The following is a 22,992-nucleotide window of genomic DNA, read 5'->3' on the forward strand; positions in this document are numbered from 1 at the left end:
TTTCGAGTTTTTACTCACCGAGGGTTTCACAATATACTGAAAGTTTTTATGACAAGGCGAAAATGTCACTGTGCAGCAACTGAAGCAATGCGTTTATAATTGTAATAATTCAAGAGCTTACTTATCCAGTGCTTCCTACGACCTGTGGGAGTAGTCGAACATAAAATGCCTTAATAAGCACCATGGACAGCGCAATATTTTAAAAATCACATTATTCATCAATGGCTACACTTGAGACCCTCTCTCTTCCATGATCAGTAACTACGTCGTTATCAGCAACGGTACAAAATATGTTTAGTAGCAACAGTGCTATACTGAATAGATTTTTACATAATTAAAAATACCAAGAGAAGGACATCGCTTAACACGGAAAAGAATTATAACTAAAACCACTTGAGAACAGGTCAGTTACTTTCCGAAAAGAAAAAAAACGACGGGAGTCATAGAAATTATACAGTGGATGAGGCAAAATTCAGCAATCGCATTAAAATTACGCATTAGCTGTTAAGATCATGAATTTAGCCTACCTCTTCAGATGGACGTGTCCTGTCAGGAAGAACAAGTGTATTTGCGTGGCTTCCAGGGACCATAGTAGATCCGATACTCATTCTGGGTCCAACTAACATGTATTTCCTGTCTCCTGATCTGTACTGGATGCTGTGACACAGTGTGCCATCATAATTCGTCTCTGGCAGATATTTAGAAGTATAGTCTGTGGATTTGGAGCACTGCAATGCAATTAGCACGATGATGCTAACGAGAAAAAGCACAGAGACTGAGCCCAAAGTTATCATGAGATACAAGGTCACATTATTCCCGTCCTCAACTTTTGCTGCACTTTTTACATCAGAAGCTGCAAAAGCCTCTTTGGGCTCCACAAGTTTGACAATCACAGTAGCTGTTGCTGAGAGAGAAACGTTGCCATTGTCTTTGACCAGTACGACCAGTTTATGCTCAGCCTCGTCTGTCTCTGTGAATGAGCGAAGTGTTCTGATCTGTCCTGTATAGCGGTCCAAACCAAAGAGACTGTGGTCAGTAACTTGCTGCAGTGAAAAGAGCAACCAGCCGTTATATCCGATATCAGCATCATAGGCTCTGACTTTAGTCACCAAGTGTCCTGCGTTGGCATTGCGGGGAATCTCCTCCACACCTTCAGCAGAACCGTTGGAGCTGAGTGGATACAGGATGACTGGAGCGTTGTCGTTCTGATCCAGGATGAACACTTTGACTGTGACGTTGCTGCTGAGCGACGGAGTTCCAGAATCTGAGGCAACAACTTTGAACTGGAAAGTTTTCAGTGTTTCAAAGTCAAAACTTTTTAAGGCGGTTATTTGTCCGTTTTCAGAATTCACACTTAGAAAAGCTGTTACGTCATTTTCACCACCTGCTCTAAGAATATGATATGAAATACCTGCGTTTTCATCTGCATCGCTGTCTACTGCGTTTACAAAAAATATTGATGCGCCAGCGAAATTATTTTCTAGCATATAACAATGTAATGGGTTTTGTAGGAATTGTGGACTGTTATCATTTACATCTGCTATCTGAATGCTAAGAGTTTTAAAACTGGATAAAGGAGGCTCACCACCATCAGTAGCTTTTATTTCTATTTCGTATCCTGGTACCTTTTCTCTATCCAAATAATCCTTCGTGACAATAGAATATATATTTTCCTTATAAGAAGGTTTTAATTCGAAAGGTAGGTCCTCGGTCATGTGTATAATTATTTTACCATTAACACCCGAGTCTTTATCCGTTACACTAATAAGTGAAATAACCGTGCCAGGCTTTGAATCTTCAGACACTGTATTTGACAGTGACGTAACTTCTATTTCCGGTGCATTATCATTAACATCTTGTATCTTTATTATTACTCTACACCTTCCGAGTAATGGAGGTTGCCCTTTATCAGATGCTTGAACGTCAATCTTGTAAATCTCAGACTCTTCAAAATCCAACTCTGCTCTTATAGTAATTTGCCCGCTTACACTATCCATGCCAAATGTCTGATAAACTTTACGTGTTGATGTTTTGATCAGGCTGTACTCTGTTTCTCCGTTAGTGCCTTCATCTGGGTCTATAGCAGTTACACTTGCAACAACAGTACCAACGGAGATGTTTTCTTTTATTTCAATTTGGTAAATCTCCTGACTAAATGTTGGGCGATTATCATTAATATCAAGAACAGTAATGGAAACATTGAGCGTGCCTGATTTTGGAGGTTTACCTCCATCAACTGCGGTCAAAAACAGCAAGTGTTTATTCTTTTGTTCTCTGTCTAAGGACTTCTTCAGCACCAGAAATGGTGTTTTTTCCTCGTCACTTTGACTAATCTCTAGGTCAAAATGATCATTTGACATCAATGTATATGTGCGGATGGAGTTTATTCCAGCATCAGGATCACGGGCGGCGTGAAGCTGAAATCGTGTTCCTGGAGACGTATGCTCTGCTATTTCAAATGTCTGTTCCTTTTCAGAGAAACTGGGGGAATGATCATTTACATCAGTAATTTCTACAACGATATGATGCATTTCAAGAGGGTTTTCAACAAGGATTTTTAGCTCAATTAGACATGAACCGCTACCGTGACAAAGCTCTTCTCTGTCGATTTTTTTACAGACCTGCAACACACCATTGTCCGAATTTACATCGAAAAACACGTCCTTAGAACCAGAAACAACACGAAACCGACGATCAGCCAAAGACGTTTTGTCAAGACCAAGATCCTTGGCAACATTTCCAACAATAGTTCCTTCTTTCACCTCCTCTGGAATAGAGTACCTCAAATCAGCAAAAGCAGACTTTCCAAAAACCAGGAGCATTGTCAAATATAATGCAATCCAAAAGCAGTTACTGTGTCGAAACGGTCGTTCACTCGCCATTGTTTTTCCGTGTTCAACGCTGACAACTGAATCTCTTTTTGTAACAACTTATTTTTGTGAATGCGTTCACCTCACGCTCCCATCTGCCTCCCGTTCTTAGCTTATATGCACCCTTTGCTGTGAACCACCAGACAAAAGCTTTGTTAGGGGAGGGACGGTGTTTTTAAGGCTCTTTGTGTTGCAGTGACACCAAGAGGAGAACCTACTGTGTGAAATTGTATAAGTAAGTACTATCACAGATTTTTATTTTGTCAGAAAATCTCAACACTAATAGGGACAGTAGCGAAGAAAGAGTTTTGTCCACATACTTAAAGATGCTTTACGTATCTCTTCGCTCACATGCTTTCACAAGTGGAATCTTCTTTCAACATTTCTGAGCAATAGTAAAGTTTTCTGCTTTTAAATAACAGTATATTAACCTGTCACATTATTTTGTGTGGGAGCAATAAAGACAAGATAGTTCAGCACCACAGACAGCGACAGCTACTTGTCAGGTGGCTGCCCTGCTTTCCAAAGACATCTGCAATCATAGCACCAACAACAAGCAGAGGCTGTCGGTAAGTTTAATTGGCATTTAGGTGTCAAAACTTGGTCTCTAATTGCCATGAAAATCTGGTTAATGCAGCTTATTTATTATATTGGTAATAGTAATGGTTATTGAAACTGTCTCATAAGTGTATAAAAAACAACAATGGAAAATGCAAATGGAAACATACTTTCAAGCACTGCATTTTGAAAATCATCACAATACATAACCGAACAAGCATTATGTAGTAATGCTTCAAATTACCAGTCAACTGTTCTGCTACACTGTGATGTCAGACAAACGGTAACACAAATAGGGAATCAGTGACTGAAATAATAACAAGATGGATAAGTGAGTAACAGTGCTACTGAAAATAAACCAGAGTTTACACAAAAATGCCTTACCTCTTCAGATGCCCTGCTCCTGTCAGGCAGAGCTAGTGTATTTGCGTGGCTACCTGGGACTATAGTAGATCCTATACTCATTCTCGGTCCAACTAACATGTACCGCTTCTCTCCTGATCTGTACTGGATGCTGTGACACAGTGTCCCATCATAATTCGTCTCTGGCAGATATTTAGAAGTATAGTCTGTGGATTTGGAGCACTGCATTGCAATCAGCACCATGATACTGAGGAGAAAAAGCACAGAAACTGAGCCCAAAGTTATCATAAGGTAAAAAGTCACATTATTCTCGTCTTCAGCTTTTGCTGCACTTTTAACATCAGAAGCTGCGAACGCCTCTTTGGGCTCCACAAGTTTGACAATCACGGTAGCTGTTGCTGAGAGAGAAACGTTGCCGTTGTCTTTGACCAGTATGACCAGTTTATGCTCAGCCTCGTCTGTCTCTGTGAATGAGCGAAGTGTTCTGATCTGTCCTGTATAGCGGTCCAAACCAAAGAGACTGTGGTCAGTAACTTGCTGCAGTGAAAAGAGCAACCAGCCGTTATATCCGATATCAGCGTCATAGGCTCTGACTTTAGTCACCAAGTGTCCTGCGTTGAAATTGCGGGGAATCTCCTCCACACCTTCAGCAGAACCGTTGGTGCTGAGTGGATACAGGATGACTGGAGCGTTGTCGTTCTGATCCAGGATGAACACGTTGACTGTGACGTTGCTGCTGAGTGACGGAGTTCCAGAATCTGAGGCGACAACTTGGAACTGGAAAGTTTTCAGTGTTTCAAAATCAAAACTTTTCAGTGCGGTGATTTGTCCGTTACCAGAATTCACATTTAGGAAAGACAATATGTCATTTGTCCTCCCTTCTCTCACAATGTGATACGAAATGGCTGCATTATCGTTCACGTCTTTATCCGTCGCGCTAACAGAAAATACTGACTTCCCAGCATCATTGTTTTCTGACAGGTAAAACTGTAAGGGATTTTGGGTGAATTGTGGTCTGTTATCGTTTACATCAGATATCTGAATACTGAGGGTTTTAAATGTAGATAAGGCAGGGTCACCGCAGTCGGTGGCTTTTATTGTTATTTCATAATGAGACACTTGTTCTCGATCCAAAGGTGCCTTAGTTGCAACTGAATATATATTTTCCTTATATGACGGTTTTAATTCAAAGGGCAAGTCTGAGGTTATGCTTGTAATAATATTTCCATTCACTCCAGAATCTTTGTCCGTTACACTAAGTAGTGAAATAACTGTACCAGGCTTGGAGTCCTCAGATACTGAATTTGACAGTGACGTGATTTCTATTTCTGGTGGATTGTCATTAATGTCTGTGATTTTTACGATGACTCTACACTCACCCGTCAGTGGGGGTGTTCCTTTATCGGACGCCTCAATATCGAGTTTATAAACGTCGTTTTCTTCGTAGTCAATCGTTCCTTTTACTATAATTTCTCCAGTTAATTTGTCCAGTTCAAAGGTATCATAGACTTTTTTCTTTAGAGTTTTTCCAAGGCTGTATTCAATTGCTCCATTCACGTTTTCATCTGGATCTGTGGCATTAATTTTAAATATGTTGGTGCCAACTAAAACATTTTCTGGGATTGCAATTTCGTAAATCTCCTGGCTAAATATCGGACGATTGTCATTAGTGTCCAGAACAATAACGGAGACATTTAGGGCCCCTGATCTGGGAGGTTTACCCCCATCAACTGCTGTAACCACTAGTGAATGATTGCATTTTTGCTCTCTGTCTAGCGACTTTTTTAATACTAAAAATGGTATTTTGTCCTCGTCACTTTGGCGGATGTCTATTTCAAAATGATCATTAGGCGTTAAAGTGTAGGTACGAATAGAGTTAATTCCTGCATCAGGGTCACGAGCGGTGTGCAGCTGGAACCGTCTTCCTGGCAACGTATGTTCGGCTATTTCAAATTTTTGACTTCTTTCGGAGAAATTAGGGGCGTGATCATTTACATCAGTAATTTCCACAAGTACATAATGCATTTCCAAGGGGTTTTCAACAAGAATTTTGAGCTCCAGTAAGCATGCGCCACTTCCTTGACAGAGCACCTCTCTGTCGATTTTGCTGTGAACATAGAGAGCTCCATTCTCCTGGTTTACCTCAAAAAATGCTTCCTTATTTCCAGAAACAACGCGAAAACATCGATCAATCAAAGAAGTGATGTCAAGCCCCAGGTCTTTCGCAACATTTCCAACAACAGTTCCGTCTTTAACCTCCTCTGGAACGGTGTACCTTATTTGAGAAAAGGCCTGCTTCCCGAAAAGCAGCAGTACGGCCATATGAAAAGCAAACCAGTAGCAGTTCATCGTTCGGGCTCTTGCAGCGGTCTCCATTTTTATCCAACAGCATCCACATACATACAAGCTCCCGTGGACGATTTATGTGCAACCCACTGAATTTCGCATTTCTCGAAAAATCATAACGTCCGTCGACTGGTGTGTTTGACTCAAATAGACGATGTGCCCTGCTCGATAGGAAACAATAGCCTCCAAAAAAGGAGGGACGGAGTCGATTATGGTCTTTCGATGTAATACTGACACCCAGAGGTAAATACTAAAATAAATTAGAATGTCACGAAACTCAATTCGTATTTTAATTCCTGTATTATTAATATATGTTCGCTTCTCCACTTGCTAATTAAAGAGACAGTAATTTATTTTAATTTAATTTTAATTTATTTATTGTTGCTTTTAAATTTTCTTTTACTATCATATAATACAGAAGAAGAAGAACTTTCAGGAAACATGAATCTGTTAGTACTGAGTATATGCATTTCGATTTGACCTACTTCCATCTGTATGGGCATCAAGTAGTTGCACAGACTTTCCATAACGAAAATATTTATGTGTTAAAACAACAACGTTAATGCATACTGCTTGTAAGTAGACTAATTCTAAGATTAAAGCTGGGAACGTCTTAGACCCACTATCACAAATGTATATCATCATCATCATCATCATCATCAAGCTTTATTTATCAAGCACTTTAAAAAGCCACAGCAAATACAAAGTGCTGTACACTAAAATATATATATATAGATAGATATATATATATATAGATATATATATAGATATATATAGATATATATAGATATATATATATATATATATATATATATATATATATATATATATATATATATATATATATATATATATATATATATATATATATATATATATATATATATATATATATATATATATATATAGATATATATATATATATATATATATATATATATATATATACACACATACACACATATATATACATATATTAAAAGAAGAAAACAAACAATTAAAAATAAATAATTAAATAATAAAGTAAAACATTAAAATAGATAAGATCAATTTCTCATGCTGGGTTGAAGGCCAGAGAGTATAAATAAGTTTTAAGATGAGTTTTAAAAATAGACAGTGAAGGCGATTGTCTAACGTGCGAAGGCAGTTCATTCCACAACTTAGGGGCAATAATGGAAAAAGCTCGGTCCCCTCTCAGCTTCCGCTTAGATCTCTGTATGCGTAACAGCATCTGATCAGATGACCTGAGATTTCGGACAGGAGTATAGGAGCAAAGCAGTTCAGAAAGGTAAGGAGGAGCAAGGCCATTTAAGGATTTAAAAACAAATACAAGGACCTTGAAATGGATTCTAAATTGAACAGGCAGCCAGTGGAGTGAAGCCAGGACAGGTGTAATATGATGTCTTTTACGTGTTCCAGTCAGGAGACGTGCAGCGGCATTTTGAACCAACTGGAGACGTGAAAGAGAAGACTGGCTGACTCCAACATGAAGTGCATTACAGTAATCAAGCCGAGATGTAATAAAGGCATGTATCACTGTTTCTAGATGCTGCCTAGAAAGGATAGGTTTTACCTTCGTCAATTGCCTTAAGTGAAAGAAGCTAGACTTCACTACTGCACTGATTTGTCTGTCCAATTTAAAATCACTGTCCATTATAAAGCCCAGATTTGTAATTAAGGGCTTAACATATGAGGCCAAAGGGCCCAAGTCAACCTGGGGCGGAGGCTCACAAGAGCTACTGGGTCTAAGCACCAACACTTCAGTCTTTTTTTCATTAAAATGTAGAAAATTTAGGGCCATCCAAGCTTTAATGTCATCAAGACATGCAAGAAGAGATTTAATTTGGAATCCATCCTTCTTCTTTAATGGGACATAGATTTGGCTATCATCAGCGTAGCAGTGAAAGGCGATTCCATGTTTTCTAAGGATGGATCCCAGTGGAAGCAGATAAAGTGAAAAAAGCAAGGGCCCCAAAATTGAGCCCTGTGGAACCCCACATAAAAGGGGGGCAGAGGAGGAATCAGAGCCAGCAAAGCTAACCGAGATAGTTCTGTCAGCTAGATAAGATTTGAACCATTTCAGAGCAGTGCCGCGAATACCCACCAGATACTGTAAACTGGATATTAAAATATCATGGTCAACTGTATCAAAAGCCGCACTTAAATCAAGCAGAACAAGAACTACATAGTCACCAGAATCAGATGCCAGGAGAATATCGTTAAAGACCCTTAACAGTGCTGATTCTGTACTATGGAGGGCTTAAAATCCAGATTGGAAAACCTCCAAAATATTATGGTTTTCCAGAAAAGACTTCAACTGAGTGTAGACAATCTTCTCTAAAATTTTAGAAATAAAAGGCAGCTTAGAGATGGGCCTAAAGTTAGCAAGCACTGATTGATCAAGGCCAGATTTCTTAGTTAAAGGTTGCACGACAGAATGTTTAAAGTTTACAGGGACCACACCGAAAGACAAACTGCTATTAATGATGGCAAGGACTGATTGTCCTATACTAGGAAAAGCCTCTTTAAGAAATCGAGGAGGAGCAACATCACAGGGAGAACATGAGGGCTTAATATGATGAACCACATCCTCTAAGAATGCCAGAGTCACAGGCTCAAACTGGTTAAAAACAGCAGAACATGGGAACAGAGGCAGAAGGGTCAGAGACAGGGGCCGGAATGAGGGCCCTTATAGTGGCAACCTTATCAAATAAAAAGTGTAAAAAGGTATTGCACATATCAGAAGAGGTTTCAAAGCAGGCAGACTGCGAAACATTCAGGAGAGAGTTAATAGTTTTAAATAACAGGCGTGAGTTATGGGAGTTGGATGCAATGATATTTGACAAGTATTCTCTTTTAGCCTCTTTAACAGTGTTCTGATAATAGCGCCAACAGGCCTTTACAATTTGACGTGACACCTGCAGCCTGTCTTTCTTCCACTTGCGTTCAGCTAGTATATTTACCTCACGTTTATTTATTGTGTATAGCGATACCCTATAATGGATATGTTCCTGCATTCTGTATGTGAGGATATGTTCCTGCATTCTGTAGGTTATTTCGGGGCTTGTATTTGTGCAAAAATTAGAGAAATTGAATAAAAGAAATTTAAATAATAAGCAATGCCTTACCTCTTCAGATGGTTGTCTCCTGTCAGGAAGAACTAGTGTATTTGCATGGCTCCCCGGAACTATAGTAGATCCTATACTCATTCTGGGTCCAACTAACATGTACCGTTTCTCTCCTGATCTGTACTGGATGCTGTGACACAGTGTCCCATCATAATTAGTCTCTGGCAGATATTTAGAAGTATAGTCTGTGGATTTAGAGCACTGCATTGCAATCAGCACCATGATACTGACAAAAAACAGCACAGAAACTGAGCCCAAAGTTATTATGAGATAAAACGTCACATTACTGTCCTCATCATCTTTTGCTGCACTTTTAACATCAGAAGCTGCAAACGCCTCTTTGGGCTCCACAAGTTTGACAATCACAGTAGCTGTTGCTGAGAGAGAAACGTTGCCATTGTCTTTGACCAGTATGACCAGTTTATGCTCAGCTTCGTCTGTCTCTGTGAATGAGCGAAGTGTTCTGATCTGTCCTGTATAGCGGTCCAAACCAAAGAGACTGTGGTCAGTAACTTGCTGCAGTGAAAAGAGCAACCAGCCGTTATATCCTATATCAGCGTCATAGGCTCTGACTTTAGTCACCAAATGTCCTGCGTTGGCATTGCGAGGAATCTCCTCCACACCTTCAGCAGAACCGTTGGAGCTGAGTGGATACAGGATGACTGGAGCGTTGTCGTTCTGATCCAGAATGAACACTTTGACTGTGACGTTGCTGCTCAGTGACGGCGTTCCAGAATCTGAGGCGACAACTTGGAACTGGAAAGTTTTCAGCGTTTCAAAATCAAAACTTTTCAAAGCTGAAATGTGTCCATTATCACTGTTTATACTTAGGAATGACATAATGTCATTTTGACTCCCCTCTCTCACAATTTGATATGAAATTGCTGCGTTGTCATTCAGATCTTCGTCGGATGCGCTTATGGAAAATAGTGACTTCCCAGCAACGTTATTTTCTCCCAGATAAAACTCCAAAGAGTTTTGGTCGAAATGTGGACTGTTGTCATTTATGTCTGATATCTCAACGCGTAGAGTTTTAAAAGTAGATAAGGGAGGCTCACCGCAGTCGGTGGCTTTTATTGTTATTTCATAATGAGACACTTGTTCTCGATCCAAAGGTGCCTTAGTGACCACTGAATATGTATTTTCCTTATAGGAAGGTTTTAATTCAAAAGGTACTTCATTAGTAATGCTCGATATTATTTTTGCATTTACACCGGCGTCTTTATCTTTCACACTAAGAAGTGAAATAACTGTGCCAGGTTTTGAGTCTTCCGGCAGCGTGTTTGAAAGTGATGTAACTTCTATTTCGGGCGGGTTATCGTTGACGTCTATAATTTTTATATGTAGCCTACACTCACCCGTTAATGGAGGTGTTCCTTTATCAGATACCTCAACGTCCAGTTCATATACTTCGTTCTCCTCATAATCCACTACTCCTTTGACTGTAATTTCTCCACTTATTTTGTCCAGTTCAAAAATATCATAGACTTTCTGCCGTAAGGTTTTCCCGAGGCTGTATTGTACCTCTCCATTAGTACCGTCATCGTAATCTGTCGCATTCATTGTAAACACTGAAGTGCCGACAGGTATGTTTTCTTTTATTAGCAACTGATAAATCTCTTGGCTACATACTGGACGATTGTCGTTACTGTCCAGAACAATAATGGTGATATTTAGTGTGCCTGATCTCGGAGGTTTTCCTCCATCAACTGCTGTAACCACTAATGTGTGTTCATTTTTTTGTTCTCTGTCCAGTGATTTCTTAAGCACCAGAAAAGGTATCTTTCCTGCATCACTTTGACGGATATTTACCTCAAAGTGTTCATTTGAGGTCATAGTATATGTACGAATAGAGTTAATTCCAGCATCTGGATCGCGAGCAGTGTGCAGCTGAAATCTCTTCCCTGGGAGTGTTTGTTCAGCTATTTCAAATGTCTGCTGTCTTGCAGGAAAACTGGGAGAATGATCATTTACATCATTAATTTCTACAATTACATAGTGTATTTCCAAAGGGTTCTCTACAAGAATTTTTAGCTCCATTAGGCAGGCACCACTGCTCTGACAGAGCTCCTCTCTGTCGATATGATTACTGACATACAATGCCCCACTTTTCTGGTTTACCTCAAAAATGCCCTCCGTACTTCCAGACACAACACGAAACCGTCGGTCAGGCAAAGAATTTATATCAAGCCCAATATCCTTCGCAACATTTCCAACAACAGTCCCATCTTCTACCTCCTCTGCAACAGAATACCGTATCTGAGCCAAAGCCTCTCTTCCAGAAAACAGCAAGAGCGCCAAATAAAAGGCAAACCGGGAGCAGCGACTTGTTCGACTCTCCATCATTTTTCAACAAAAAATAATTTCACAGGAGCTGTTAATACCACGAGCAATAATGAAAATCCAGTAATCGCCGCATATTTACACACGAACAACAGGGATTTATCGATGTATTTGGTCCAAGTGATTTCCTCAGCTCAGACAAAGGGTTTGCAAAGGGGTGGGACAACTTCCTTTAAGGTTTTCTGAAATCATAGTGACACCCAGAGGCGGTGCTAAAAACAAACCACATTTTTTTTCCTTGATGGAATACTCTTACAAACTAGAGAACTGAACTGAAGTTAATGGGTTGAGAACAGCCATCAGAATTTCAGTATTTTGACATTGTTCTAGCCTCGCCTCGAGCTCTTCTGTCTGTTTGTCTGTTTACCCCATAAAACTGAATTTGGTGACTTGCTGCTAAAGAAAATTAATAAATCATTAGTATAATAGTTCATATTGTGTTTCTGTGACATTCCGTCACTGGATAGTCTATTTTCTTTCAGAACCATGGACAGCAATAACGGGCTGCTCCACAGACCTTAATTAATTACTACAGCGATTCAATACATGAACAACTCCGACAAGAGACGCCAGTTAAGCCTCCACACATATTTAAATAAAAAATAAAGTCAGCACCAGTGGCAGCGAGTCTGAATTAGTCGCGACAATCGTGCTCTTTACAAAGTAAGAGCAATTTTATGGAGTTACAACTGATCAGTGCATATGATCGAAAAAGAAGCAGTGGGAGAACAACTGGAGTTTACAGTGAATAGAGTGGCTCTGGAAGCACGCACACTAGACCCATACAGCCAAACCCAAACTTTATTGCTCTGAAACGACAGGGCGAACCACTGCGCTACCATGCCATCTGCTGTCAGTGTAGCTGATATTATCAGGCAAGCTGAGCGAAATTTAAACACATATAAGAAATAATCACATTGTAAGAGCAGTTTCAGTGACAAAATTATAAAGAAAATAAACTTTGAGCCAAAACTGAAGCGTAACATACTTTTACAAAATGTTGTTAAGGTCTTACCTCTTCCGTAGTACCTCTCCTGTCAGGAAGCACAAGTGTATTTGCATGACTTCCAGGGACTATAGTAGATCCTATACTCATTCTCGGTCCAACTAACATGTACCGTTTCTCTCCTGATCTGTACTGGATGCTGTGACACAGTGTCCCATCATAATTAGTCTCTGGCAGATATTTAGAAGTATAGTCTGTGGATTTGGAGCACTGCATTGCAATCAGCACGATGATACTGACGAGGAAAAGCACAGAAACTGAGCCCAAAGTTATCAAGAGGTAAAAAGTCACATTATTGCCATCATCATCTTTTGCTGCACTTTTAACATCAGAAGCTGCGAACGCCTCTTTGGGCTCCACAAGTTTGACAATCACAGTAGCTGTTGCTGAGAGAGAAACGTTGCCGTTGTCTTTGACCAGTATGACCAGTTTATGCTCAGCCTCGTCTGTCTCTGTGAATGAGCGAAGTGTTCTGATCTGTCCTGTATAGCGGTCCAAACCAAAGAGACTGTGGTCAGTAACTTGCTGCAGTGAAAAGAGCAACCAGCCGTTATATCCTATATCAGCGTCATAGGCTCTGACTTTAGTCACCAAATGTCCTGCATTGACATTGCGGGGAATCTCCTCCACACCTTCAGCAGAACCATTGGTGCTGAGTGGATACAGGATGACTGGAGCGTTGTCGTTCTGATCCAGGATGAACACGTTGACTGTGACGTTGCTGCTGAGTGACGGAGTTCCAGAATCTGAGGCAACAACTTGGAACTGGAAAGTTTTCAGCGTTTCAAAATCAAAACTTTTTAGTGCAGTGATTTCTCCATTATCTGAATTGATGTTTAAAAATATTGCATTTTTTTGTTGCCTGCTTTCCTCTCTAATTATACGATAATTTAATGCCGCGTTTTCATTCAAGTCTTTATCTGAGGCAGAAATTGAAAATATTGGCTTTCCAGGCACGTTGTTTTCTACCAGGTAAAGTTCAACTGGATTCTGTGCAAATTCTGGTACGTTATCATTCACGTCTGATACATCAATACTCAGAGTTCTGGATATGGACAGAGGAGGCACGCCACAGTCTGTAGCTGTTATTGTGACGTCATAATGGGAAACTGATTCTCGGTCCAGTTTATGTTTTAAGACTAAAGAGTACATATTATCTTGAAATGATGGTTTTAAATCGAATGGTACATTGTCTGAAAGACTACATATTACTTTACCGTTTAAACCTGAGTCTTGGTCTGTAATACTGATTAAAGCCACCACAGTCCCAGGTTTTGAATCTTCTGATATCAGCTTTGACAACGATGTCACCTCTATCTCAGGTTTATTGTCGTTTACGTCCAGCACCTTGATGATTACCCTGCAATCGGTACTCATCGGAGGTTGTCCTTTGTCTGTTGCGTGGACGTCCAACTTGTATACCTCAATATTCTCAAAGTCAATTTCGCCCTTTACTCGTATTTCACCAGTGTCTTTATCTAAGGTAAACGTATCATACAACTTAGGTTCATGTTCCTCACCAAAGAAGTATTCAATTTCTCCATTTACTCCATCGTCCAGATCAGTCGCCTTTACCATAATTACACTTCTATCCACGTCTACATGTTCCGGTATCGTTACTGAATAAACTTCTTGGCTAAATGTAGGATGGTTATCATTTGAATCGAGGACTATAACAGTGACATTAAGAGTTCCTGATCTCGGTGGATTTCCACCGTCAACTGCTGTCACAATTAGTTTGTGCTCCTGCTCCTTTTCCCGATCCAGAGACTTTTGTAAAACTAAGAATGGTATCTTGTCCTCTCCCCTCTCCCGAATTTGCAAACTAAAGTGATCGTTAGGGTTTAATTTGTACATACGCACTGTATTAGTAACAACATCTGGATCCCGCGCAGCTGGCAACTGGAAATGTTTTCCTTGGACAGTGGATTCTGGAATTTCTAATATTTTTTCCTCATCTGGAAAGCTCGGTGAATTATCATTTACGTCTATGATTTCGACTCCTACATAATGTATTTCCATTGGGTTATCAGCTACAAATTTTAGGTTTATCAAACATGGGGAAATGCTTTCACAGAGCTCCTCTCGGTCGATATTTTCATGAACGTGCAAAAGGCCATTGTTCGGATTTACTTTAAACTGCGCATTATCAGCTCCAGAGACAATGCGAAACCGTCGTTCCTCCAGTGAGCTGATTTCCAATCCCAGATCCTTGGCAACATTTCCGACAGCAGACCCCAATTTTACTTCCTCTGGAATTGAATATTTTATCTGAGCTGAAACCCACTCCACACAGCTGAGCATCACGGAAAAGCTGAGCGCTATGCACCAAGACTGTTTTCCTCGTCTTTGTCCTCCTGCCTCCATCTTTCGTTTAGATAACAAACACCGTATCCAGTCACAGGTCTTTACATCAAAGAAAGTAGTCTAAATAACAAAACATCCTGTCTAAAATATACCCCATTTTTCAAACGTGCCAATGTATTAATCACGGCTGCACTTGTTTCTGTTCAAAGTACCGTCTCCTCTCCGTCGACAAGAACAAAACCTCTGGGGGCAGGGCCAGCGTTGTAATATTAAAAAGTGGATGCTGATATGGCACTGACACCGTGTGGACTCGAGACATTATGACATTTTTTTTTTAAGTACTCTTTGGTCTTTTTAGCCCAGGGGTCTCAAACTCCAGGCCTCGAGGGCCGGTGTCCTGCAGGTTTTAACTGTGTCTCTGATCCAACACACCTGAATCAAATGGCTGAATTACCTCCTCAGTATGCAGTCAAGTTCTCCAGAGCCCTGCTAATGACTTCTATATTAAACTCAGGTGTGTTAAAGAAGAGACACATCTAAAACCTGCTGGACACCGGCCCTCGAGGCCTGGAGTTTGAGACCCCTGGTCTAAACTAAAAAAAAAAAAAAAAAAAATCGCTACAGGATTCGGCATTTATCCTTCAATGAAACACGTAGAGTATTAAAACAAATCCGATTATGCTTTAAAAAAAAACAAAAAAAACACAATTTTTACCGAACTTAACCATTTTACAGGACCATGGACAGTGCTACCAAATACGCTGCTGTTCATGTATAACATTCCTCCTTGACTAGCAAAACCTTTTTTCTTTGAATTCTATTTCTAAATAAAGTAAATTCTTTCCTATTCTAAATTGAAAATCGTCACAGTCTTTACAATACCACTATACTGCACTTCGACACTGTGGAGAACCAAATGAAGTATGATTGTGTGGCCGGGCTGGCTTGCTCTTTTGTGATCTCTTTCTATCTCCCCCTCTTGTTGCTCGCCCTTATTATGCTTTGTCTCGGCACACCGGAAGTTAATTGCGAGCTGGTGTCGGCGGCAGGATAAAAACGCTTAGAGTGTGAGTTGGGTGATCCTTCTCCCTTGCCTTTCCTGGCGTAAATGGTGTGAAATAGTGGCAGCTTTTGGGCTACGTCAAAATTGTGCGATCACGATAGGTAAGCGCTGTTAGCCAGGTGAGGTGCCGCTGGTGTATGCGTAACAACTACTTACTCCTGTTTGTTTGTAGCACGGCAGGCTAGCTGTTACACGCAGGAGCAGTCATTAATAGATCGGCAGTGCGACCGTGGCTGTTCATCGCGGTGAGTAAATCTAAAGACCTATGCTTCCTCTGTCCTCAATTTGTTATTTGTGTTACTAATTAAGTTTGTATGTTTAGGACTCCTGTGTCGGTTGGTTGAGCGTGCCACACTTCTTTAAAGCCCAGCCGTATTGGCGTTGGCCACCCCGACCGTGGGATTAGTTCCCTGTGGGACAGTTCTGTTGTTTTGCCTTGAGAGGAATTGAAGTGTACTCTGGAACATCGTTGTCAAACACTTGAGCGTGGTGTGCCATTATAACGTTAAGTTAGCCACCCCAAGAATCAGCAGTGTTGGACTTGTGGCATGATTCTGGAATATTGGACTTCTTTTTAACTGATTTTATTGTGTTTATGTTCTTGTAGTGTGTGTATGTGTGTGTGTGTGTGTGTGTGTGTGTGTGTGTGTGTGTGTGTCTGGGTGGGTTTTTTTTTTTCTTTTTTTTTTCTTTTATTTTTAAGTAAAATACTGCTCAGAACTCTCTGGCCCTGGTGTATTTTTCGGACCTGTAAAATTTTAGATATTGATATCAATTTATTAATATTCCGGAAGGGTGACGTCTCCTCCCCCTTCCGGTGGCGTTGTCGACTAAATGCTAGTAAATTATTGTAAGGGAAAAGACCGCACCGTCACAACTGCATGTTACTAGCCTGCGCACACAGCCTCAAAAGGGACGAACACTGAAGCTTACAGGAACCCATTTGCTTCATATTGTAATCTTCGATTACATGTGTTGCTTCTAAAGACAATCCTAGCTGATAGGAAGAAACTTTATTTTCATCCCCGAAATATCTTCAATTAAAACTAAAACGTCAACTTACCTCTTCAGAAGGACGTCTCCTGTCAGGCAACGCTAGTGTATTTGCATGGCTACCCGACACTATGGTTGATCCTATACTCATTCTGGGTCCAACTAACATGTACCGTTTTTCTCCTGATCTGTACTGGATGCTGTGACACAGTGTCCCATCATAATTAGTCTCTGGCAGATATTTAGAAGTATAGTCTGTGGATTTGGAGCACTGCATTGCAATCAGCACGATGATGCTGACGAGAAAAAGCACAGAAACTGAGCCCAAAGTTATCATGAGGTAAAAAGTCACATTATTGTCCTCATCATCTTTTGCTGCATTTTTAACATCAGAAGCTGCAAAAGCCTCTTTGGGCTCCACAAGTTTGACAATCACAGTAGCTGTTGCTGAGAGAGAAACGTTGCCGTTGTCTTTGACCAGTATGACCAGTTTATGCTCAGCCTCGTCTGTCTCAGTGAATGAGCGAAGTGTTCTGATCTGTCCTGTATAGCGGTCCAAACCAAAGAGACTGTGGTCAGTAACTTGCTGCAGTGAAAAGAGCAACCAGCCGTTATATCCGATATCAGCGTCATAGGCTCTGACTTTAGTCACCAAGTGTCCTGCGTTGACGTTGCGGGGAATCTCCTCCACACCTTCAGCAGAGCCGTTGGAGCTGAGTGGATACAGGATGACTGGAGCGTTGTCGTTCTGATCCAGAATGAACAGTTTGACTGTGACGTTGCTGCTGAGTGACGGAGTTCCAGAATCTGAGGCAACAACTTGGAACTGGAAAGTTTTCAGTGTTTCAAAGTCAAACCTTTTTAGAGCGGATATTCGTCCGTTTTCCGAATTTACATTTAGAAAAGATGTCATATCTTCCTGCAGCCCATCACCTCTCACAATGTGATACGTTACTGCTGCATTTTCATTAAGATCATTATCAGCAGCGCTTACAGAAAATATTGATGTACCCGGGGGGGTGTTTTCTGTCAAATATAGCTCCAATGGATTCTGACTGAAAACTGGCATGTTGTCATTTACATCCAACACCTGAACACTCACTGTTTTTACTGTGTAAAGTTGAGGTTCACCGCAGTCAGTTGCTGTTATTGTGATATCATAACGGGGCACGGTTTCTCTGTCTAAACGACCCTTTGTAAGGAGAGAGTACATGTTTTCCTCAAGTGATGGCGTCAGATCAAATGGAACATTATCCGATATTTTACAAATAACTTTCCCATTAACGTCTGAGTCTCTGTCCACCACGCTGATGAGAGCGATAACAGTGCCGGGCTTTGAATCCTCTGGGATTAAGTTGGACAGTGACGTTACTTCGATATCTGGTTTATTGTCGTTCACGTCTTTTATTTTAATGATAACTCTACTTTCGACAGTCCAAGGTGGCTGACCTTTATCTGAAGCCTGTAAATCTAGTCTGTACAGCTCCGTTTCCTCAAAGTCTACTTTTCCTTTTACTCGAATCTCACCGGTGATACTATCTAATTCAAAGGTGTCGTGTACGTTTTTCTTTTGTGTTTTTCCAAAGTTGTATTCAATCTCACTATTCAGACCTTCATCCAAATCTGTAGCGTTTAATTTTATTACAAGTGTCCCTATTGGTGCATTTTCATCCAATGAGACAGTATATACGTCTTTGCTGAACACAGGTCGGTTATCATTTACATCTAGCACGGTGATGGTTAAATTAAGGCTTCCTGATTTCGCCGGACTCCCCCCATCTGCAGCTGTTAACAGTAAACGATGCTCTGCCTTTTGCTCTCTATCCAAAGCTTTTTTCAGTACTAAAAAAGGTATATTGTCCTCTTCGCTGTCTCTGACGTCAATATAAAAAAAATCAGTGTGACTCAGTGTATATTTTCGAACTGACTGTGTACCAAAATCAGGGTCTCGAGCGGCATGAATTTGAAAACGAGTACTTGGAGGAGCGTTCTCTGCTATTTCCAGTCGCTGCTCGCTTTCTGGAAAGGTGGGTGAATTGTCATTAATATCGGTTATTTCAACTCCAACATAATGTATTTCCAGTGGGCTTTCAACAACAATTTTCAGGTTTATCAAACAAACCTTGTTTCCATCACAGAGCTCTTCCCGGTCCATCTTTTTTCCAACATACAACACTCCATTGTTCTGATTTAACTGAAACAGAGCATGATTTGGACCCGAAACGATACGAAATTTCCTGCCAGCTAAACTGCTGATGTCAAGTCCTAAATCCTTGGCCACATTTCCAACAGAAGATCCCACCTGAACTTCTTCTGGAACAGAGTATCTTAGCTGGGCCAAAATTCTCTCCGCAAAGCACAGCAACAAAATCCCAGCGACCCACGAGCAATTGACACGGTGCCTTTGTCCTCTTTTCCCCATCCCGAGGTAAATATATGAAAGCTTACTTGGAGGCAAATGCAGTGATCCCATCGTTTATCGAGTCACTCCCATTTGAACATTTTCACGGTTCTCTAATAGACGGAATTCCATTCATAAATATTAACTGCTATTCATTTTATTTGATATGTAGCCTGCGCTGCACACTCCGTGCGTACACCAGCTGCACAGATAGTTACCAGAGATGGGCAGGGCCTGCACAGAATCAAGAACACAACCATTCTCTAGGCCACACCGACACCAAGTGGTCACTACAGTGTGATAGCAAAGCACAACATTTCATCTCTTCCCTTTTTCTGCGACTTTACTTCTGACTTTTCGGAGTCTGACTCTTTGGAGGAAGCAGATGTCTGCCCCCCACGGCTGGTCACCTAAATGTCTGATATTTTCAGCAACTCCCAAATATGAGTCAGATGTCTGGTTATGGGAGAGTAAATGGGACCAGCAATAACAACATGGTGGAAAACACATTTAAATTACATGTAAATCCGTCAACTTCAGATTTTCTCACAGTGATGTAATTAAGCCAAGACAGACAGGAGAGATACACTGTAAATGTGCTCCACAGAAGCTGGGCCTAAGAATACTTACTGAACTGGAAATTCACACTTTAATCAAATCGGCAGGTGGAGGGATTATTGACTTAAGTGTTTGATGTGTATATATAATTAATGTGTCACTAACCCTTTCTGTAACACACATGACAAAGTACAGATAAGAAAAAACTGTGCAAAAATGAAACACATGTAAGAAAAAAGCACATTGTAACAGGACATGCTCATACAAAACTTTGGCTTTAAGGTCTTACCTCTTCAGTAGCACCTCTTCTGTCAGGGAGCACAAGTGTATTTGCATGGCTTCCAGGAACTATAGTAGATCCTATACTCATTCTGGGTCCTACTAACATATACCGTTTCTCTCCTGATCTGTACTGGATGCTGTGACACAGTGTCCCATCATAATTAGTCTCTGGCAGATATTTAGAAGTACAGTCTGTGGATTTGGAGCACTGCATTGCAATCAGCACTATAATACTGACAAGAAAAAGTACAGAAACTGAGCCCAAAGTTATCATGAGGTAAAAAGTCACATTATTGTCCTCATCATCTTTTGCCGTACTTTTAACATCAGAAGCTGCAAAAGCCTCTTTGGGCTCCACAAGTTTGACAATCACAGTAGCTGTTGCTGAGAGAGAAACGTTACCATTGTCTTTGACCAGTATGACCAGTTTATGCTCAGCCTCGTCTGTCTCTGTGAATGAGCGAAGTGTTCTGATCTGTCCTGTATAGCGGTCCAAACCAAAGAGACTGTGGTCAGTAACTTGCTGCAGTGAAAAGAGCAACCAGCCGTTATATCCGATATCAGCGTCATAGGCTCTGACTTTAGTCACCAAGTGTCCTGCGTTGACATTGCGGGGAATCTCCTCCACACCTTCAACAGAACCGTTGGAGCTGAGTGGATACAGGATGACTGGAGCGTTGTCGTTCTGATCCAGAATGAACACTTTGACTGTGACGTTGCTGCTGAGTGATGGAGTTCCAGAATCTGAGGCAACAACTTGGAACTGGAAAGTTTTCAGCGTTTCAAAATCAAAACTTTTTAAAGCTGAAATCTCCCCATTTGCTTCGTTTATATTTAAAAATGAGGTTATAGTGAGCCCCGGACTCTTACGATCGAGTGAATATGTGACTTCCGCGTTTTCACCTCCATCAGCATCAGTCGCCCTCACTGAAAAAACTGACATTCCTGCCTTGTTATTTTCAGGGACATAAAAAGTATACGGGCTTTCAGTGAAAAGAGGACTGTTATCGTTAACGTCTTGCAGCTCTACCTGTATTACCTTCGTTGATGACATGGTTGGGGTTCCTAAATCCTTTGCTGTAACTGTGATGCTATACATATGCACTGTTTCCTTATCCAGGTAATCTTTGGTAACCAAAGAGTATGACTGACCGTCAGGGGAAGGCTTTAAGTCAAAAGGTAAATCAACTGGCACGCTGCAAACCACTTGTCCGTTCACACCTGAGTCAAGATCATTCACATCCATCAATGCCACTACAGTCCCAGGAGGCGCATCCTCTGGAATCCGACTTGAAAGAGATGTGATTTCTATTTCTGGTTGATTATCATTCACGTCTTCCACTCTAATAACCACGTTGCAGAGTGTGGACAGAGACACAGCACCTTTGTCCGCAGCCAGTACTTTAATCTCGTAGACTTCCCTTTCCTCGTAATCAAGGCGTCCTTTCACAGTTAGTCTCCCAGTTTTACTATTCAAATCAAAAGGCTCAGATGAGAGTCCTCGAAGTTTACTTCTTAAAGAATATTCAATCTCACCGTTCTCCCCCTCGTCTGAGTCAGATGCATTTACTGTCAGCAGAAATGTTCCTGGAGGTGCGTTTTCTTTTATTGTTACGGTGTATTTTTGTTTTTCACACACGGGTGAGTTGTCATTAATGTCAGATACAATAACAGTAATATTCACAGTTCCAGATTTTGATGGTTTTCCGCCATCTGTAGCTGTTAATAGCAACCAGTGTCGAGCTACGTTTTCTCTATCCAAAGGTCTTTGTAATACAAGGAACGGAATCTTCCCATCGTCCCCAAATTCCTCTGTTTCCAAACGAAAATACTGGTTATGATTTAGCTTATATGAATGTAAGGAATTCAAACCGACGTCCAGATCATGAGCTCCTTCCAACTGAAATCGAGATCCAACTACGGCAGACTCGAGCACCTCTAACGTGTAATTTTCTTCATGAAATTTCGGCGAATTGTCATTTACATCGAGTATTTCAACTATTACCTGGTGCATTTCGAGAGGATTTTCTACAAGTGCTTTCAGATTCGTGACACATGGGACAGTTTTTGCACACAGCTCCTCTCTGTCTAATCTCTGGTTCACTAACAGAACTCCATCTCTTGGATTTACTTGGAACAGATCTCGCTTTGTTCCTTGCACAACACGAAAATTCCTATCCGCCAGTCTCCCGAGATCCAACCCGAGGTCTTTGGCTACATTTCCAACCGCTGTCCCTGGTTTTAATTCTTCCTGAATGGAATACCTTATTTGAGCAGATATTCCTTCTAATTTATTCACAATCAGCAGCGCCAGACAAAAAGAAACCCACACATCCTTCCACTGTGCTTTCACGTCCGATATCTCCATTGTTTGATTAAAAACCTTTCAGTCGGCGGTGAAAAAAACCTTCAACAAGCCTTGGAATTTTCAATTTCCTCCAACGAAAAATAAATAAAAGTCTGTGTAAACCATCATTTTAGCAGTAGGGCGCCTGTTAGGTCGTTTTTTTCACCCGTCTCTTTGGTTGCTACTGAATGTACAAACAGAAAAAAACGATACCCAGTCATACGCCATCAGCATAGTGATGTATAGTGTGATAGCACCACCCACTGTCACTGTAACGATGCTGCACTGACCTTATAACCAACCTTTTTCAGTTTAGCCCGTGTAATTTTGCTGAAACACTAACCCACATCAACTACAATAGACACTAAATAGAAATTATGAGAAATTAGAACAATAAATATTTTTTGTGTACTTTTTATTTTTAATA

The 22,992-nt window shown here is 40.7% G+C and overlaps 5 protein-coding genes and 1 long non-coding RNA gene across 7 annotated transcripts in view; 1 reads left to right on the plus strand and 5 right to left on the minus strand.

The window, feature by feature from the left end:
• The window catches only part of LOC115787293 (protocadherin alpha-C2-like), a 195,950-nt gene extending 189,783 nt beyond the window's left edge, over positions 1-6,167 (minus strand). The window contains exon 1 of one of the 2 annotated variants that reach the window (XM_030739944.1): positions 3,813-6,167. In XM_030739944.1, coding sequence (XP_030595804.1) covers positions 3,813-6,167 — 2,355 coding nt within the window. Of the gene's footprint in view, positions 1-527; positions 2,910-3,812 lie in introns of those variants that run through there. The other variant, XM_030739949.1, reaches the window with a different exon arrangement.
• A 2,577-nt stretch (positions 6,168-8,744) lies between these two features.
• On the minus strand, positions 8,745-11,676 carry LOC115787160 (protocadherin alpha-3-like). Its single transcript, XM_030739739.1, has 2 exons — positions 9,261-11,676; positions 8,745-8,757 (listed from the first exon to the last, which is right to left on the minus strand). Exons 1-2 carry the CDS (start codon positions 11,609-11,611, stop codon positions 8,745-8,747), a joined length of 2,364 nt encoding a protein of 787 aa, XP_030595599.1. The 5' UTR covers positions 11,612-11,676.
• Positions 11,677-12,611: 935 nt separating this feature from the next.
• On the minus strand, positions 12,612-14,981 carry LOC115787161 (protocadherin alpha-10-like). The gene has a single exon (XM_030739740.1). The coding sequence runs from the start codon at positions 14,979-14,981 to the stop codon at positions 12,612-12,614; it is 2,370 nt and encodes a 789-aa protein (XP_030595600.1).
• A 975-nt stretch (positions 14,982-15,956) lies between these two features.
• LOC115786437 (uncharacterized) lies at positions 15,957-16,642 on the plus strand. The gene is made up of 3 exons (XR_004020420.1): positions 15,957-16,085; positions 16,157-16,229; positions 16,307-16,642. It is a non-coding gene; the product is annotated as an uncharacterized LOC115786437 (long non-coding RNA).
• Positions 16,643-17,038: 396 nt separating this feature from the next.
• LOC115787162 (protocadherin alpha-3-like) lies at positions 17,039-19,460 on the minus strand. The gene has a single exon (XM_030739741.1). It carries the CDS (start codon positions 19,448-19,450, stop codon positions 17,039-17,041), a length of 2,412 nt encoding a protein of 803 aa, XP_030595601.1. The 5' UTR covers positions 19,451-19,460.
• Positions 19,461-20,213: 753 nt separating this feature from the next.
• Positions 20,214-22,682, minus strand: LOC115787163 (protocadherin alpha-8-like). Its single transcript, XM_030739742.1, has one exon. The coding sequence runs from the start codon at positions 22,584-22,586 to the stop codon at positions 20,214-20,216; it is 2,373 nt and encodes a 790-aa protein (XP_030595602.1). The 5' UTR covers positions 22,587-22,682.
• Between the last annotated feature and the right edge of the window lie 310 nt (positions 22,683-22,992).

The sequence above is a fragment of the Archocentrus centrarchus genome, chromosome 10, assembly GCF_007364275.1.
Source record: "Archocentrus centrarchus isolate MPI-CPG fArcCen1 chromosome 10, fArcCen1, whole genome shotgun sequence".
In the NCBI taxonomy this organism is placed as follows: domain Eukaryota; kingdom Metazoa; phylum Chordata; class Actinopteri; order Cichliformes; family Cichlidae; genus Archocentrus; species Archocentrus centrarchus.

Coding starts and splice junctions, on each gene's coding strand:
- LOC115787160 (XM_030739739.1), bottom strand. CDS start 11,611: ATGATGGAGAGTCGAACAAGTCGCTGCTCCCGGTTTGCCTTTTATTTG.
- LOC115787162 (XM_030739741.1), bottom strand. CDS start 19,450: ATGGGATCACTGCATTTGCCTCCAAGTAAGCTTTCATATATTTACCTC.
- LOC115787163 (XM_030739742.1), bottom strand. CDS start 22,586: ATGGAGATATCGGACGTGAAAGCACAGTGGAAGGATGTGTGGGTTTCT.
- LOC115787161 (XM_030739740.1), bottom strand. CDS start 14,981: ATGGAGGCAGGAGGACAAAGACGAGGAAAACAGTCTTGGTGCATAGCG.